Genomic DNA, 20,332 nt, shown 5'->3' with positions numbered 1-20,332 from the left:
ATCTCCCATCTTCACTCTGCTCTGCAATCACTGCTTCATCTGTGTCTCATATATTCCTGCAATCAGAAGTGCCAAATCCCAGACACCTTTGCAAGTCCTGTTCCCCAGCATCATACTGATATAGGAAGACATCAACCCAACAGAAACAAGTAGGGAGTGAGAAGTAAGACTGCAAATTAACATACACATAAACCACTGCATCAAGACCAAAATCTGACTACAAAACAGACAAGTTTTGCCTGTGTGCTGTCTTTGTCCTGTGTTTCCAGGACCCTAGAAAGTCTTCAGTCCATGCAAGTCCATTTTAACATCTAAAACCTCTAAAAACAGAGAAGAATGCAAAGATAAAATAAAAGCCAAGCTCCAATATACAAATACAACTATACATGTTTTTAGCATACCAGGCAATATTCTTCCAATAAGAGCATCTAGCAACCAAAAGGACTCCTCTTCATTCTTTGTAATAAGAATCAGGTATCCAGCTATGAAGTTCATGCCCTGAAACAGAAAGAAGGGGTTTAAGATGCATACACGTACGAGTTTCTAGTTTATTTCTTTTGATTAAGGGCTAAATTACTACCGTCCTACAAAGTGGGCATATTAAGTAAAATCTAGTAATAAAGGCCACCAGTTGAGTAAGCTGTTAAACCTGCATGATGACAGCTAAGAAGAATTATTAACAAAGATCAAGGAGAGGAAAATTAAAAGAAAAAGCTTAGTAGTCTATAATTTATCTTCTTTTTTTTTTTTTTAAATCCCCAAACCCTGTCCCAATGTAACTGAAGACTGCTTTGACCAGAACCAAAACACAGCTGTATTAGATGTGCAGTACAAACACAACACCCCTGCAGGTAGACAGTGCGGCTGCAGAAGGAGAATGCCTGACCCAAACACTCTTTAGCAAAAAGTTGCAGCTCCAGAAGCTTTTACAAGCTGTTGCTGCTTAACTCAAATGATTGTATACAACTCATTTGCTTCCGTAATACCTCCAGTACTCCACATGCTAGTCAATAACTGACCACTGTAGCTCCTGCCTTTCAACATGCACACAGAAGGTAAACATCGGGAGGTGGGGGGATTGGAAGACCTACCAGAAAAATTGTGAAAAGTAGTCAAGTCATGACTGGCCAAATGCCAACTGTGCAATTTTCATAACCATTACTGACACTCTCTGACTGGAGAAGTGGCATACAGAACACACAGGTCATGAACAAGTATTCCCTGTAAACACATTAGCTCTGTCTCAGGCACTTTTTTTCTTGTATCCACCATAACGCTGCTAAGTTATGGCCTTATTACTGATTTACATGCACAGTAGCCCACTTCCTTAAGCATTTTAAGTATGTCTTTTCCATTGTAAACAAGCTGACGACTGTAATAACACAGACAGCACGTCAGTATGACAATATACAAAAGCTGCCTCTGAGGTGCAAGTCCCCCCAAAGTCTTCCTAAGCTAACAGAAAGTTATCTTTAAATATTTACAGGCTATGAAGGCTGGTGTTGGTTACACTGCCTTCTTTGGTTTCATCCCTTTCTTTGGCATTCTCCCTGTTCTCTCTCCCTTCGAGCTGGACTTCTCCAGCATGTCTATCACTGCAGGCAGCACCACTGTCTCTGGGTATCCTGCAATGCTGCCAATTATGGCTGTGAGCCAGACGACAGCTACCAAAAAGAATATCCCTTGCAGCCTCCGGAAGCAACAACTTTCTGAACTGAGATCTCGTTTCTTGCATTCAACAGATTTGACGCACCTGTCCCACCTCAGAAGGCCTTGCAACACTCCCAGAACATGGAAATATTAGGACACTGCATCCTCTCCAATGTTTCATTTTCAAGCTTTGAGTCGCTACAGCAGTTGGTACACAAATGGCTTGGATAGACCTTGCATGGTGCTTGGCCTTCTAGTTAGGAAGGCAACTATTTGTTTCCATGCTGACAGTTAGCTTAGTAATTGCATCTATGGTGACAAGAGACTGTATGGCATTTAACGGGGCATGCACAAAAAACTACTCTGGAGTGTATGTTCACAGGACACTGAATTTTGCTGGTTATACCAGGGTAGGCAACACTGTACCACTGTCACACCATGACAGTGCAAAGCCTAATACACTCCCAGATGGGAGACTTAATGCCAGTAAGTACCACAAATGCACTAGCATTATGGAAACGTCCCTCGAAGAGCCTTCAGTCAGTAAAAGCTCTGCAAAACACTTGGAAAAAAATTCCATTTTTCACTCCAAGTTTTCTAGCGTTTACAGGGTTTCTCTTATCATGCAGTGGGTATCACTATATCTATCTTAATGAAGTCTGCTGCTTCACTAGCAGAAAAGGCGATTTCCTGAAACTTTGCTTGATTTACAACATGCCTTGGAAAGCACATGTTGACCTTTGGTTTATGTTCTAATTATTTAGCCAGAAAAGATAACATTGATCCTGTGAGGAGACCAGAGGTGAAAAGAAATCACATAAGGCTTTTTAAGTCATTGTCTTTCATCTCCAGTGTTCATAATGCCAAGTTAAAATGCAAAGATTAGCCCATTAAACAGTTAATATACCAAAACTTTTTAGTAACAATTGGACATATATTTTGGGTAGAAGCTACAATGGTTTAGAAGTTGTGTATGTTTGTGGGTATAACTACCTCTGGAGCCTGACATTTGCAAGAGAGAGTATTCATAATTCTAGCCCTTCTGTTATTCTCAAAACATTAAAATTATATTTTAATAAATACATAATACTGAAAATAATAAAAATCATTCATCTTTTACTCCCTTTCTTCAAATAATTTCTGTACTAAAACTGGTTGGGATACACAAAAAGAATTTTTTTTAGTGACTTCAGTCTAGGTTTAAGTCCCTCTAAGTCTTCTCCTCTCCAGATTTCAATAAATACAATTCATATTCTTTTAACTTTGGAACAGTTGTATTTACTGTACTAACTTTCTCAACTAACATGAGGTATAGATTAGCACACATATCATTGGTGAAGAAGGGGAGGAGAGAGGAGAGGACTTAAGTGAACTGAAAACACATTTTGCTCATGACAGTTCCTGCTTCTTTATGATCCTTAAAGATGGCCACTTTTTTCTTGACTGTCATGAATCAACTTTTACCTTCTTTGTGTCCCACAGGAAATTTTACCATACTTGGCAGTGATGACAGGAGCTTTTTTGAGCTGCCTTCTAAGCAGTAACAGGTTGAATTTCAAACAAATTTTCTTCCTACTTGCCTGCCCATACTGGGAGATGGCACCAAATAAATGCTACCACCCCTCCAACTACGTGATGTCGCATGAATGCTGGTCTTCCTGCATTTTGAAAAACGTGACAGTGAAAAAAAAGGAAATGGAGATCTCATGATGCCTTGTACATACCAAGGACTGTTTCGGGAAAGACAGCAGGAAGGAGGAAGAAGGAAAGGCAAGCTCACTTTCTCTTCCTCTCCAAAGCAACTAATCTTGATACAACCATGTGTGATAAAACATTTATTTTGCAGCTAACAAATGGAACCAAACATGATCAAGCTAGCTACAAAAAAGGCCACAGAGAAACTCACAAGGACATTTGAACTTGCCTGAAGCGATTCACTAGCCCCCAGGGCCATTTTAAAAACAGAAGTTTGTGGATCTGCTTCTAAAAATGCACATTCAAATGGACAAGAACAATTAACCATTGGTGAAAGGCAGCATTGTTTAAAAAACAGTGATTACATACCTGACAATATCCTACTGCTTTATTATGATGCCCATATGCTACCAATACGTTGTAGAGAGTATGCTGCAAACAGGGATCAGCAGTTTTGCGGAATTTTACATTATCTGGAAATGTTCTGTTCATGTCTAGACAAAAGGGAAAAAGACCAAAATTAAGAGCCATTCCCTCCTTCACTTTGTAAACAAACTTTTACAGCTCTTCTGAAGTACAACTGAAACTTCACTACGGTTCACTAAACTGCAGTTTTGGTGGATTAATTTTAAGAAACAGCTTTACCTCCATTTTGGGTAAAAGGCCATCTGCATTCAAGGATAATCTATTCCTAGAAAGATTAATCCTATTAGTGTACAGAAATCAATTTCAAGCAGGACTAAAGAAATTCTCCTGCAGATTGGACTCTCTCAATGTCTGACTGCAAAGGCTTAAATGAAAGCAAACCAGACACTTAGACTGACAGAAACAACATACCAAATTTATCTAGCCAAGTGGCATGAAATGAGCTGCTCCTCTAGGAAAGCATAGTCTCATAACAAATCAGATGACCTTTCAATTGACAGCGAGCTTCTACCAAACAGTCCCGAACAGCTAAAAAAAATATCCTGTTCCTGCAGCTGGTGACTTTCACTTAAACCACCTTTTTAAAGTTTTTTTTTTTTTAAGTTTCTCCATGATGTGACTGTGAGAAAAGTTGTTTCTTCATTGGTGCAAGATCACCAAGAAGGAGTGATTTTTGATATCCAAGCAGCAGAGCACATCCCACATGCTTCAAGTTCAATCCTCAACCAAGTAAGGACTACGCAATTACTGACATTTCAAAACATTCATTTCTTCCAGGCCAAACATGAATACTAGGACTCATCTCTCCTTACAAAGGTCTAAAAATTAGACACGCAAGTTTGAGCTAGTCACCCAAAACTCCCTTTAGTTGTTGGAAAGAAACAGGCAGAGTTAATTTTTGGCCTGCTTCACTCTATAAAGAGGGAACCCAAGGTCACTAGTCCAGACTTGTGCATCTGATTTTTAGAAGTTTAAGTTGGGGAGGAAAATCCTATTCAAAAGTAACTTTGAAGATTTTCAAAACCCAAGACTTATTAATAAAATATAAATAGTTGTTTTGGTTATATTTAACAACAACAAAAAATTGGGTTAAAGTAAAAAAAAAAAAATTCAGTAACAGCACTACTGTACAGGTGTCTATGTCCTAAGAGTTATCACTTCTTATCAGCCTTTTCCTGCATAAAGGAAGAAGTCTGTTGCAGCTTTGACACAAAGTTGAGCTGTAAGCAACCAAAGGAAGAAAGCTCCCCAAAATCACAAGTAGTGTAATGGAAGTCACAAGCATTAAAAAGTTATTGCACTACTCACTAATTCTTCCTTTTAAAGTGAACAAATTATTTACAGAAATGGGAGGGCAGGAAAATATTTCACTTCACCTCTCATGTAACTGAAAAGAAAAACACAAGGAAAAAGACAATTTTTAAGAGGACCTGAGCAACAGCCAGTTATAGGATAAATAAATTTGTTTTGTTTCTTCTTGGTAGGAAGAGCAGCATAGTATTTGCATAATCAAAATTTGTTGTTTATAAAAGTATATGATGGATGTTATAGAAGAGATTAATACTGACATTTCAGTTATGGCTCTTCCCCTCAGCTATGCAGAACAAGGGTGAGGGGGGAGTATGATAAGTCCTGAGGGGGGATATGATCATAAGAGTATGATCACATACAGAGCAGAGACTATTCAAACTGAACTAATCTTTAATTTCACAACCTGAGGAAGGCCTGCAGTTGAGAGAATCACCTCCAATTTGCTTTCTGATTGCAGAGTATGTTTTTCCCACATGGACTAGGGGAAGTCTTCCCTAATTTTATGAAGGATTTAAAACTTTCCTTTATATTTAGTAACAGTGTTTTAGTTTGGGGGGAGGGGACGGGGACAAAACCAAGATACAACAGCTAGAAGTCTTTACCCTTAATAGGTGGGGCACGGTCTCACAGGACTCCTTGTGCCAGATTATTATCTTGAGTGCACTAAAAGCAGGGGGGGCCTGCTTCCTCTTCATCCTCCCCTTTCTGCACTGAGGTTCCTCTGACTGCAAGGTGAGGGAAGTCCCCAAACCACTCCCCAAGCGCACAAAAACTGATACGTTTTACCATGCTACAAGCTGACTGCCAGAGATGACTTGACGCAAATGGCAGGAGCAGGCAAGAGCTGTTCATTTGGCTTGAGCACTTGCCCCCACTTTACTACACCTGTCCCAGGAGACATCCAAAGACCTTCTCCCACTCCGTGCAGCCCACCCTCTGACCTACTATCCATTAACCTACTTCATTCTTGATAGACATTAGCATCAAAAGGAACACAGCCTCAAACTAGTCCAGTTTGGGGGGGAAAAAAAAAAAAAAAAAAACCAGAATTGTTTTCAAGCAGGGAAATGAGCATTAGAACTTTATACTGCTAGATAAACACCAAAACTATGACCATCTTGTGGCTGTATGCAGATCTGCTGGCTATAACCAAACTAGGTATAGGGCCATGGGACCAGGAAGAAGGCCACGAAGAAAAGACTAGCTACTCCTTTGCCGTAAATTCAGATTAAATCCCAACAGCATTTTTTTAGATGATCTTCCAGTGCTGTGAGGTGGCAGTGTTATGCTGCTGTGAAACAAAAACAACAGCTTCCTTTCCTGTTGATTTATCTCCGTGCAGCAACCATGAGAAGACCATTGGCTTGTTTCTTCCCTTTCACAGGTCTGCAGTATTTCTACTTCTCATTCAGTAATACAAACATAGGCAGAAAGCCACATTAGCCTCAGTTTATAAAACAGACATCTATTTTGATACCTGGAATCACAATTGTTGATGCTATTTCTGGAGCAAAGAGATTTAAATGTGCAGTCCAGAAAACTAAAGCTTTTGTACAAGTCTTCACTTCTTTGCTACTGCTACATCTGTAACTTTTACCTGCCTGGAAGCTATTAAGAGCCGATGTGGGGTTTGGGGGGTTTTTGGGGGGGATTTTTTTTTTGGTTGTTGTTGTTGTTTTGGTTTGGTTTTTTTTTTTACTTAGTAAAGAGCAGAACAAAAATTCACCTCAACTGCCAACTACAAGCATTCAAAAACTCCACTGCAAACCTCCAGAATAATGAGGTCAGGTCATCAATTACAACTTGTAAAAATAATATACTTAAAGGATATTTTACATTTGTTATAACTGGATGTTTTTGATTCATCTTCTCTAGGACTTATTGCCCTGCAACACCTGGAACTAGAAATTGTTTTGGAGGTTTGGGGGTTTTTTTTTGTTTGTTTGGTTTTTTTTAACTTAAGGTCAAGTTTGCTATCAACTAAAACCAGTGAAACTGAGCCTGACATATCCCGCCCCAGCACCAAGTAACGGTTCAATAGCTTGCAGCAATCAAGAAAGCAAACATGGTTAGGATTTCCTACAAAAGGACAATAATGCCACTGTATAAATCTGAGATGCACCCACATAAATTCCAGTCCCCTTCATCTCCAAAAGGTGATATCAGAATTGGAGAAGTTGCAGAAGAGAATGGCAACAAGGAAGATCACAGGTATGAAATGTCTACCATACATAGTATAAAACAAGGTGGATTAGAGCTCCTTAGTTTGGAGGGACATGCTTATGAGCAAGACAGCACAAATCTGCAAAATCATGAGCAAGGTAAATGACATGAAAAAGGAGCAACCAGAGGTTTTTTGTGAATTCTTTCCCCATCCAGTGTTATTAACTAGAAACATGCAGCATACAACTCCGGAACTTCCCAAACCACAGATAACAGGCAACTAGGAAAAACATTCTGAGGAAGTATCACTACACACTTTACTCCTCCAGTTCTTCCTTTAGCTGTTCTGGTAGATAGAAGAGCAGATGAGGTAGCCGTTTGGATATGACCCGATATGGCTTCTCTTACAGAGAGCCAGAAGAGCTGACACAGCTGTTCCCCTTGCTCTTGCACGGTTAAATGCCCTAAACACATGAAAATTCCCAACCTTCACTAATAGTTTAGCCCCATTCAGAGAAGCTTATTAGTGCTTTGATAGTAAAATATTCACTGTCTCCAGTGAAGTGGCAATGGCTATTGTTTGAATTACTTTTCTGAACCCATCACAAACTAAGATCCTGCAACTACTGCCCAATCCACACAGTCAGATCCTTATGCCAGCAGTCATGCAGTGCAGTGCAGCGCAGGCTCAGGGGACTGACTGGTAAGTATCAGACCCTGGGTTTCACAGCACTTACAATTCCTCCTTGTGAAACGCAACAGTGGAAACGTGGATACGAGCTGTATGTGCAGGCAAGAGGACTTGCAAACACAGACATACTTACTCTGAAATTCAATGGTCCAGCCAAAGGGAGGCTCACTGCAAGGAAGCTACATCAACTTACAGCCTAGCTTTCTTGTAACCAGCACGTAGCCTTTGCATTAGGAGGACAGCCACATTTTATCCTGCCAACATCATTTGTCCTACTAAACTTTACTATAATAGGGCACGAACAACAGAGCTCAGTAGGAATGTGCCCTTCTAAATGCATATGTAAACTAAGCCATGAAAATTTCCATCAAAATTTAGAGACCTGCATTCTTTAAGCTCTTATTTTTATGTTTAGAGTAAGAAGCCTGCTCTCTCCTACATTTTTCTTTAAAAAAACCCAGACTACAAAACCTGTGTTCAAGCAGCAAATATCATATAAAACAAAATCAGCAATAAAGCCCATCAGTTAAGAATCAGCAAGTTGAAGTGCAAAAATCGTGAAAGGACAGTTTAGATTTATTTAGCTGAAAGACTTTTATTAGATTAGACTTTTAATTAGATTTTTCCTTAAAAGATTAGACGATTTCTCTACACAGTCTACGTGCCCTTTTTAACCTGATTATATCCCATTAAAGACATTTGCATATTGAAAATAAGTTCCAAATGTACATGAAAATAGTTTGGAGCTTCTGGGCATGTAAAAGAAAACAGGACACGTTGGCTTTTACACATGTTTTAAATAGAATTTGAAATAAAGTCTTTGGTTGGCCTTGTCCTCATGCCCCTCCCCCTGAAAAAAAAATAAAGCGTGGTTGCTGTTCTCTTGTTTTTAAACCACAGCATTGTCCTAGGCTGTAACTTTAAAGTTAGACTGCAGGACTAAATACAGCACAATTGCCTGAAAATTTTGGAAACTGCAGACATGAAAAGTGAACAGCAGCAAGATTCCACATCTTACTTCAGTTTACCGTTAAAAACAACTACAGTGATGGGAAAACAACACAGGCAGAAACAAACAATGTCAGACAACAATTCACACTGAAACAGGCCTCAGCTAAAGCCCACTATAAAATTTGCACAGTCAACAGGAGCACTAAGTTTATTAAACACAAAATTTCCATTCACCTTAAGTGCTTTGCTCCTTCCATCCCTCATATGTTCCCATTGCTTCTTCCTTTCTGAAGGGAAAGCTATCACTCTGGAGTCCGAGGTCCTCTTTTTATTTTTTTTTCCCCTCCAATAAAACCCTCCAAGCCATTTTTCTTTACCCCTTCCCTCACTTGCTCCTTGTTAGTTTTCTCTTCTACAGTTTTCCAATCAATGCAGTAGCTCTTCCAAAACTTTATTTCCTCCATAATTCACAAATAGATCTTTATCTTCTTCCATTATTTTTCCTCCCCCACAGAAGTCTTTTTATTTCATGGTATAACCTGTGTGAAAAGCCACCTACTGTCATGATATGACCCTTCATGTCATTGTCTAGTACTGGAAAAGAAATTGTTTGCAACTCCCTCTTGCAGCAATTGTACCCCAACTGAATACATTTTGATCCTTCTCCAGGCCCTTACCAAGGCTGGGTTTGGAAAGTCATCTTAGTAGTTCCCTCTGTATTCATAGTTAGAGCTCTACTGTTTCTAGTTCTGAGCAGGATATTAGCCTGAAGATTTCTGGCTAGTCTTCATATTTGTAGGAACATGAAAGTTTATGCTCCAAAATGCCTTACTAAGGCGTGTAGTCCCAAAAGCCCACAGTGCTGCTGCTGCTGTTGCAGGGAGAGGCAGAGGAGAAACTCAGCATAAACCAGAAAGTGTTCAGAAAGTTATCCAACTCAAATAAAAATCCATAAAGCCCCAACTTTAATTACCTGGCTTTTTCAAGAGGAAAAAGATGACAACTGCACCTGCCGTTCTAACAAAACAACCTCAGCAGTGTGCTTATCCAGAGCACACCCCGACCTCTTGACTCATTAATCAGGCAATTCAGCCAATATCAGCTTCTCTACAAAAGCTCTCCTGCAGCAGGTTGAAAAGTTTCAGGACAAATATCAGTTACACCAAACTTCTCCTTGCTTGTCCTCCCCTACTGCCTCTTTTAAACACCCAGTGGGCCAGCCTAAGGTCTGGTTGCCCTAATACCCTGTCACCAATATTGGCCACTGATGAATGTTCGCAGACAGCGCATACAAAACTGGAGTAGTAGAGGAGGGGCATTTCTCCTCCTACACTTCCCTTCTTTCAGGGATTTACATTTAGTGTTTAGGATTTCATGCATCAGGTGGATTTCCCCACCCCTCAGTTTGACAAATTCCTTTTTAAACCAGTTCATACTTCTGGCCTCAGCAGCACCCTTCAGTAACAAGTCCCACAATTCGGTGATATGCTCTTCTAAACCCTCAGCATGGCAAATTTCATTCAGTGTCCTTGGTTCTTACATTACAAGAAACAAATAACAATTGCTCCCCATTCACCATTTACCATTCTCTACACCATTTATAATTCATATAGCTCTATCAGCCACTTTTTTTCAGCAGTCTTTTTCATCAAGCTGGAATCCTAGCATACTTCACCTGCCTCATACGGACACTGTACCACATCTTCAACCATCCCTGCTGCTCTTCCAGGCTCCTATTGGGACAGAAGTAAGGCGAAACAGACCCAAAGGCAGGTCTCATGGTACAAAGTTATAATCTCCAATCACTTAGGAGACAACATAATAATGCTTTCTAGTTTGTTCTCTGTTTCTTCCCAAATAATTTCTAATCTTCCTTAATGCTTTTGACCACATGATGGACCTGGAAAGATCTGTGCTGTTAAAGAGCTTATGGATAATCTAATTTACATGTTAATTCAGCACTTAAACCACTACTACAGAAACGTAAGTTTTCCATGACATAACTTGATCTCTAACATTTAAGGACATAGGACAGACAAACACAGATAAACAGTGTTATCAAGACAATAACCTGTTTTGATTGCTTCAACCAGCTTGTCATTCTTCTCTCCTTCAAGCAGTCTGTGGTAATATCCAGGGTTTTGTTCCATGTTGGTTTGGGCCCCACTCACAATCATCCAGATCAATGCACGGTGTTCATTGGGGATGCCTTTCCTGATATATCTTTTCACTGCAAAACAAGAAGTTTGGTGTTTGGTGTTTTGTTTGCTTGGTTGGTTTTTTTTTTTTTTAAATCCAGCTGTATTATTCTTTTGGAAATGAGCAATAGAAAGTTGAGAAGTCATAGGAAAACTCTTGACTAGAGATTATTGTGCTTTCTCTCCTATGCTATCATTTAGGATAAGCATTTCCTTCTCAGCTACACAGTATATTTTAGATTCACTGTTCTTGCCACTCAGACTCCCCACACAGATCTCCAGACCCAGGCTTTCCACCCTGCTCTATTCCCCCATGAGGATTTTGAATCCTTTCCTCTTCTTCCTGCCTTTCTGGATGGAGATATGAACAGGAAAGTTTCCCCTTGATCCTTGTCCTTTTTCATTCAGACGAGCACTGACTTCTTTCCCTACATTACTAATGGCTTCAGACACGATAACCCTTTCCATTTGCTCGGTTATGCTCTAGCATAAATGGCTATATTAACGTAACCCTAGGATTTCAGCTTAGCACCTAACCACTGAAATTACAGCAGAAACTGAGAAATATGAAATATGTGGCTACCATCTAAATGAGCCTCTGGAAGAACTGGAGATGTGAGTGAGCAGCAGATGATTTTTCCTAAAAATAACTGGGGAAGTCTTTTCAAATCTAAAGTAGTTCTTATCTCCTGCATCATATTCATCACCAGGGTGTGCTTTGGGGGTTTTTTTTAAGCAGATGATTCAGTGTAAATAACTAGGATGCAAGATTGCAGGAAGAAGCATCAGGCTAATGACAGCCAAAGCAGCTTCCTCCTGGGAATGGTATGAAAAAATACTAATAAGGAGCCAATGCTGCTCATTGGTACATAATCCTAAATCAGCATTACCCTTTCTGACCCAAAAAGGCAGCCGAATGTTTGAGATCCTTCTGCTTTTTCCAGGGAGAAGAAACTGCCAAAGGAACCAGATGTTCCTTACTAAATGAATGAGACTGTATCAGTTAGAATTTAGGGAGGAGATGTTGTACTCTATGGGACTTAAATGATAGCAGGGATTTTTATTCCCCCCCCCCCCCATAGACACACACAAAACATCATTACTTAATCTGGTTCTATCCAATCACAAAGACCTGTAACTCAAGATAAACACTGCCTGAATTAAAGGCCTTAAAAACAGCAGAGTGAAACAAGGTTTTACAACAACTCGGCCAGCCACCTTCTAAATACATACCACCTAATTGCAGCTGCCTATCCTTTAGGAGCCAAAGCTGCTTTCCCAGTGTCAACAGAGAGATCCATGCATCTCTAATGGGCATTTCACCAATCTAAAATCTGGTACTTTCTCGCAAAGAAACACCCCTACCCTTAACATTTGCAATAAACACCTGGTCTTCAGGGTACGATTTTTGTTTAGCTTTTCAATGAGTATTTATATTATGGGTTACAGTCTCTACTGTTCTAGCTGTAAAGTAACTTTAACTACAACCTTCTTTTAGACAAACTGGCAATAGTTTACTTGTTTCCGTGGTTGCTTCATAATCCCTACTTCATCTTTTTTACAAGATTTTGAACTCTAACGTTCAAGAAATCCTATAGATGGACATAGAAAATGCAGGAATGAGTATGAGGAACCAGTCCCAATTAGGTCAACAAGAATAGATGTTCGGATGAGCCTGCGAATGTCTCTAGAAGCAAACTTACTGGCTAAATTACCAGATTATCATATTCTAACATATAATTCCAATGGTATTTTTTTCTGAAACAGTTGTCAATTCTGAAAGCATAGCCAACATCCACATCCAGCAACACACATTAACTACAAGAAAAGCACGGACAAGCCTTTGACGCTCACACAAGGAGAAAGCAGCCCTGCAGCACAGCATACACTCATTATTCCTCAGTGTCATCGTTCTCATAGTAATAGACAGCCAGAGACTTGTATCACCCCAAAGGACTACCTACCCCAGCTCCCCCACTCCCTGAGAAATGGAAAAGCCCTTTACATGGTGCTTTTCTTCCTCACACCATTATCATACTTGCCAGGATCTGCAAACTCACATACAGAAACAGCCAAGTAGTTTTGAAAATAAGGACAGTTGCAATTTAATGTTTTATATATACATATATTATTCGTCATATTCTATACACCAAATCATATTGTTTTATACAAATATGTATTTATTTTGTTTTCTATATGTCCTTTTCCACATTATCCTCAGGAACTAAAAAGCCCACAACAGTCCACACTGCAGAATATCCTTCCACTGTAACATTTAAGAAGCTTCCACAGATGAAGCCGGATTGTGCACGTCTCTCCAATCATACATCTGACTCCAACTGTAAACCACGGGCTTGATCTCAAAAGTAGCACTGCTGAATACCACCAAGCCCTGAGTATCCGCATGCAGAATCACTCCCAGGACAACCACAGTGTACACAACACAGTCTAAGCTTTAAAACATGTGTGGTAAAGAAATATCTTTATGTGAAACTTTTGTCTCTGTTCATGAACAAAATATGAAACATCAATTTTTCAGCAAATAAAAGCAGTCTTCATAATTCCATTACCTCTGACACCCAGTGCCAGTTTCTGCAGGTTTAGAGTCACACTTTATTAATGTTTTTCTTGTTACAAGAAAAAACAGCTACATGATAGGGTAGTAGTCTAGAAGTGCTGGTAAATACCCAAAGTAACTTCAAGAGGAAAAATATGCAGAAAATAACATTTTCCAGTACTGTGCACTACTTATAGTAACAAGATTTAAAAATAAGTAAATCACTTTAAACCTGCCTGTCCTTGTTTAATGGTAGAATATGAGAATTTTGGAGGTTTTAAAAGATAAAGTTAGATAAAGTTGTATTTACCTTTTCCTCCCCATTAACATTGTTTCACTCTACACCATAGACTAAGTTTATGTAGGAAAACCTAATTTAAAAGCAAAAATTATCTCATCTAAAATATTAGAAGAGTGTGATTTTGAGAAGCATCTGCACTTTTCAGTTACTTTTTCAGTTATTAGCAATTACTGTTGAATGCTGAGGAAACTAAATTGGACCCTAGAAGAAAAATTCTACAAAAGACCTGAAAACAGCATACAACAAGGAATTGAAAGTTTTATTTTATGAATACACCACAGAAGAAATAAAGCAGATCTGTGCTGTAAGTGTTCAAGTTACACTCAAACATGAAAACTGACTTTCTAAGATGTTCCTTCCTTCCTTCAGCTCCTGGGCTGGAACATAAGTGCTCCTGTTATAACCACTGTTCAGTACCATTACTTTCACCTTTCACTGTACTTTATCAGCCTCAAAGACTAGAAAGCACCTTCTACTACTTGTCAGTTTTGACTAATCCACTTACAGCCAAATTATTTCACTTAGCATGCTTTTGGTCAGAATTAAGCTACTTTGGGCAATTATGTCAGACAGTTTGTTGCCCGCCTGTAAACAAGCCAGAGCAGAAAGCTGTCTTTTGGTCCCATAAAGATAGCAGCTGAATGGAGAAAAGCAAAAAGTAAGAAGAACTCAGTAGTGACAGAGAGAGAGAGGAGGCAAGTGACGGAACACTGACTGAAAATTCACATGTGCAGAGGAGACAGTGAAGATAACAAAGGTACAGGGGGAAACAAAATACCAGAAAATAACAAAAAGGAAGAGAGTGGAGAATGAGCAAAAGGAACTGTCAGCCAAAGTTCCCATGACCCACCCTGCCGGAAGGCCATAATCCAGAGCAACAGGATACACTGCTTAATTACCGTTGTTAAAATGTAGTCTAATTATTTTTCTTTATAGTAGAACTGAATTATATACATACATACCACCCTGGATGTGAGGCAAACACAGTAGCATGTGAACACACCACATTTCCAAACTGGAAAATTAACACAAGTCATCACTTCTTCCTGTTCACCCGGACAGGAATTATGAGCTTCTCTATGTGTACAGACAAATGGGTGTGGAGCTACTGAGATACCACACGTACAATGCTTCCCTCGTGTCTACTCACAGCAGGACGCATTTTGAAAAGGCCCCAGTAGAAGTCAAAATAAGGATATGGATTCGCAGATAACAGCTATTGCGTTTGGTGGGGAAGCAACAAATCAAATATTCTTCTCAGTTCTAGCTTATGGCCGACTTGCAGCAGAGGGGAAGTTAATCAGAACCAGCGGCTCCTGAGCAAAGCTTCAGAGCAATGAAGGCAGGTCCTGGAGGAGGGAAATTCAATGCATCACCAGGCAGACCTGCTCTCTGACTGCCTGCAAGGAAATCACTGCAGGATCGTCTTGCAGGATAAAGCACATGCCTAAACAACTGCTTACATAATTCTAAGTGTATATGCCACAGACTTCAATCTTAATACTGATATAAGAAGGGAAGTATTTAAAATCAGTAATTGTACAGGTTAACCTGTTGCTCTCCTCTTCTGAAGTATCAGTTGAGGATAGTGAGGGAGGCTTATTGTAACAACTTTGAATTTACACTCAGACTACATTTCCTCAACATTATTTATTCCAGTCACTCCCTTAGAATTACATATTATATATATATATATATACATGAGAATGCATAGTGTACAAATCCAAGTATCCTTAGCAAAAGTTAGTAATGCCAAAGATGATGCACCAGCCTGCAAGGGCTTACTACAGTCAAGAGCCATTGCCTGTGTCCACTCATGGGATTTATAGTATCCCATTTTTCACAAACAGTAGCCTGTTAGAGACAATTAAAACCACGTTAATGGTTACTGCCATTACATGGCTAGTGGGGCAGCATGACCATCGGTACTGAAGCTTGGTGGACAAGTTGAGAGATTTGGTCAAATTTTTGGCTCTGAAATAAGACCAAAGGCATTCACACTGTTTGTATCACAGTAGCATTCTGTGTCTGCAATGCTGGAACAGGGAACACAAGGGAAGAGAAATGTAACAAACTCACAGAAATTGCTAAAAGCTGCCACTGCCACAGTTCACACATTTTAAGAGAAGACAGAGATGAATCAAAATCTGAGACTATTTTTCCACAACAACAGAAGACTAAGTTCTGCAGAATCTCAAAATCCTCACTAATTCAAAATACCACACAGTTATCGTTATATTCAAACTTGACACCCTAAACAAAAGCTTCTTTACATTTGGAAGAAAAAGAAGAGAGTAGAAGTAGCTACTTCCTGATTAGCAGTATATGATCTAGCAGCTATAGTTCAAACCTACATTTTCTGGGATTCCTCAGCCTTAAAACAGACATCCGTACACTAAATACACTGTTATACTTAAAATGTTTCACTAGTTACCATCCCATTCTAGGTGCCAAGAAAAAAAAAAAAAAAGACCCCAAAACAACAAAACCACCAGAATTAGCAGTCAAAGTCTGCACCTGAAGCACAGCTCTAAATATTCAGCTATGTTACAGTCAGTGCCTGATTAATTTTTGCTTAGTTTTACTCACTTTTTCTTTAACATACAGAACTCTACCCAACTCCAAAAGACTCCCAAGAGAAAGCAAGCTGAACAGCATCATTAAGAGCAAAGAGGAAAATTTGGATGCTTATATGAAAAAATAACCCAGAGAAAGCATGGGAGGAAAACCCCCCACCCTCTAGTTTCACAGGATTCCCTGCCACCTTCTGACTCCCACCATTTATTTCTCCCTGTCTCTCTTGCAAGATAAAACATTACTAGAGGTTTTCTTGCTTTTCAAAGTGGCCATTAACAGTTCCATGAGCATTCTATCCAATGCTGCATTAGCTCTTGCATTAATTTTACTTTCTTCATTTTGTAAGGCATTTAGCATCAGTTCTTAGCACACACCTTTTTAGCTGTGAGGTGAACGTCATTTTACAAAAGGAGGATAAGGAGAGTTAGAAAATCTCAGCCATCTAAAAAACTGTCAAAGAGTTAGCAACTGAGAGCCCTAACATCCTCATCTCTATGGTTCAAGACAGTGTCTTCTACATAATCTCATGTCTTTTTAAAGAGAGCACAGAGCAGAGTGCAATACAACAAACAGCTGTAAAACGGCATCTTGAAGTGCCAGCGGCCATAATCTTTGGGTTACAGATGTAACAAAATACTATAGCGTATGCCAAAGAAGGATTACTCCTTTGTAAGCTTTAAATCAAATCAACGATCCCCTTAACAACAGCATACTTGCTTACGTGTTATTACTGTTTATACTACTGTTTTTCATTTGAAGACAAAAATAGTATTTAACATTCAAAAGCGCAAACCGTTTTAATACGATTTATATTGGTACTTTTACCTATAAAGAAACATACAGCTCACCTTTTAAACTCTTCTGTATACTTTTATTTCCCTTTAGGAGCTTGGACCATTTTATTGCTCTTCTAGTGAGTACCACTAGATATCTGGAAAAGAATGCTTCATAGGATGCATAATCAAAGTCTTCTGGCCTTTCAAACCCATATGGATCAACCCTACAAAATAAAAAAGAATTCTTGTACAAATGTTTCTACATACCTACAGCTGAAAAAAAAATATGTGCAAGTATGCTTTAAATAACTTCCAGTTGCTACTTCTAAAAGCAGCTCAAAACTCCCTCCTCCCAACAAAAACCTACTTTACACGAACTGTTACACTCCATTTAGCATATCAAAGCTGTTTAAGTAAATGAATTTAAACATGCACTGTTCAGTCAGTTTTACAGATTTCACTACTTTTAGAAGTAAGGGGGTTTTAGAGCAAAGGATCCATTGTGTGCAAAATCGACCCAAATTATGACCACACAGAAGTCTGGGAGGTATTTTTCTCCATAATACAAACAGTTGAAAAGTATGAAGGTATAGCGCAGCAGCTCAAATATGACCTGAACTCACTTTCCACACAGTTCTGTACAGAAAAATGACAACAAAAAGAACAAGTTACAAAGATTATTTTTAGAAGGGCTTATTTCTGAAATTATCTTCATGAAAGTATACAGTTTGGAAAAAAACACAAATCCTTGTGTCAACCTTCTTCATATGTAGTATCAAAAATGCTTATTTTATTATCTGTAACAATTTTTCAACGTTACATCACGTTATCTCAGGCAGCATGGCACTTGATGGAGTTTCAGAACTGCACATCTGATTCTGTTCTAGCTTGATATATCAAGTCACCTTGCTAAACTAGATTGATGGCAACTTCCCAGGATGCTTTACACCTGCCGATTATCACTCGAGTACAGAGCACTCATAGGCTTCGTAGAAGTTAAACAGGCAGCGGAGTCTGTCCAAGCAAAAAAGTTTGCAAGACAGACATCGAGGCTTAACTCCAAAAACACTGCCCATTTCATTCATGGAGAAAGAGTTTGCCCATGGAGTGGCATTGGCACAGCCTTGGGTAAACTCCGGCTCACGGGATCGTCACGGGTAGTAAAGCATGAATCAGAAGAGGAACATTTTAATATTCAGACCTCAAATTGGCATTACCTAATCGGCAGTTAGAAGAGTCACCTTTGTAATGATGTACTCCTCAAATTTGACACAAAAGACACAGGTGTAAAAACTACCAAAACCCACGATACAGGTTTCTCTGAAGACACAGAACATGAGAACGCTCAAAAAATCCTAACGCCTCTACGAAAACTTATCTCATATTTATGACTGCGACTGCCCAGGCAGCAAGTACAGATTAATTTCATGCTCAACTCCATTCCTGAGGTAGAAAGGGAAAATAAAGAGTCAGCAAGTACGGTTTTAAGGAAGTTACCTTCCCTAACCTGCCTCCAGGCAGCGAAGGTTATCATTACTCCTAGGTGCCCTTACGTTAACAGCCGCATCGTTTGCCGGTCTGTGCCGGGGCTTTCCCCCAGGGAGGAGGCCTCCTCCCCCGGGGCCCCCTCGGCCATTTCCCGCCGGCCTCCCGCCGCCCCCGGCCGTTACCTGCGGCCGCCCCCTCATAACCCCAAGCGCCCTGGGAGGAACGTTTCGCTCTCCCCGGGTTAACCGGCTCCAAACTCACCCTCCAGCACGGCTCCTCTCTGCCCCAGCCCTTCACGTTTCTCGGCAAGATACCAGCAGGGGGAACGGCTATTGTAAGGGACTACCAAAAAACCCAAACTCCCTGCAAGGCGCTGCGAGTCACCGCTCCTGCTCCCGGCTCGCTCCCTCCCTCAGAGTGCTGCACACTCACAGGAAAGTTGTAAAAGCGGTGTTTTTACACGTGAACCCCCGCCCCGGGAGAGCCCAGGGGGGAGCGGGCAGGCGGCCGCCGTCGGTCCCGGCAGGGGGGGCGGGCACGCCGGACCCTCCGGGGGCCGCTGCCAGGCACCCGCCTCAGAGCCGGCGCCCGCCACACGGGCCCGGGGCGGGGGAAAGGAAGCGCCGCCGCCAGCAGCCCTACCTGTACGCCCAGTCCCGCCCGTCCTGTCGGCTCTCCATCGGCCGTCCGCGCTCGGCCTCCCGCCGGCGGGGAGCGCGGCGCCTCGGCCGCGGGGCGAGCTCTCCTCAGGCCGAGCAGCGCCGCGGCCCCATACGGAGCGGCTCCCAAGTTCAACTCTCCTGCCGCCCTCCGAGGGGCGGGGGCGGCCGCCGGGTCCCGCCTCCCGTGCCCGGGGCCGGGCAGGGCAGCTCCGCGGCCGCGGGGCCGGGCGGTGGCGAGGTGGCCTCCCGCCCTCCCCGCCGCGGCTCCGCCTGAGCTGCGCGGCCCCGCTCCGCGCCGCGCCGCCGGGCGTGGGGCCTCAGGGGTCCCCGGGCACCTCGGCGGCAAGCAGATGTTGATCTGTTCTGATACTGCTTTAGATTTGTGTATTTCGCGTTTCTGTCACATCTCGGAAAAAATGCAAATATTTTAGTTTGGGAAATGGCTCACTAACATAGGGTGAGAGTGGCTTCAGGTATGGCCCTTCGAACCAAAGGAATTTCCCCATAACCCACGAGAAGAGGTGGCTGTATTAGTGTTTAAGTTCACTTGGTTGGTTTGGGCTTTTTTCCCCCAAATCCTCTCACTCTTCCATTTAATTTCCCCTAATAATTCATTAAAGTCAATGCTTTGTTACATTGAAATATTCCCAACTTTAGCTTCTGCTGACTTAGTTTCCACCATAAACTAACAATCATTTAAATATGATTTAAGTAGTAAATGGCATGTTGTCAAAAAAGTGGAGTAATAATACCCAAAATAATACCCAAAAAGGCTTCCCTATTTCCAGAACCTGCCTCAAACATTAGCACATGGCTCTTCGTCTTTGGAGGTGTCAAACAAACCCCAAAACCCACACGGACTCTGCCCTACCTGACTGCCAGCAGG

At 40.9% G+C, this 20,332-nt stretch overlaps 1 protein-coding gene across 1 annotated transcript in view; it reads right to left on the bottom strand.

Moving 5' to 3' along the window:
- Positions 1-19,675, bottom strand: part of GRTP1 (growth hormone regulated TBC protein 1) — a 38,891-nt gene extending 19,216 nt beyond the window's left edge. Inside the window, exons 1-5 of the mRNA XM_075525371.1 lie at positions 19,427-19,675; positions 17,369-17,520; positions 10,959-11,117; positions 3,715-3,839; positions 402-498 (exon numbers count right to left, since the gene is read on the bottom strand). Of these exons, the coding sequence (XP_075381486.1) occupies positions 402-498; positions 3,715-3,839; positions 10,959-11,117; positions 17,369-17,520; positions 19,427-19,464 (571 nt within the window). The 5' untranslated portion in view covers positions 19,465-19,675. The remainder of the gene's footprint in view (positions 1-401; positions 499-3,714; positions 3,840-10,958; positions 11,118-17,368; positions 17,521-19,426) is intronic.
- Positions 19,676-20,332: the final 657 nt, after the last annotated feature.

Source organism: Mycteria americana, chromosome 1 (genome assembly GCF_035582795.1).
Source record: "Mycteria americana isolate JAX WOST 10 ecotype Jacksonville Zoo and Gardens chromosome 1, USCA_MyAme_1.0, whole genome shotgun sequence".
Taxonomy (NCBI): Eukaryota; Metazoa; Chordata; class Aves; order Ciconiiformes; family Ciconiidae; genus Mycteria; species Mycteria americana.
The sequence above is the reverse complement of the archived record's forward strand: the minus strand, read 5'-3'. Positions and strand labels throughout refer to the sequence as shown.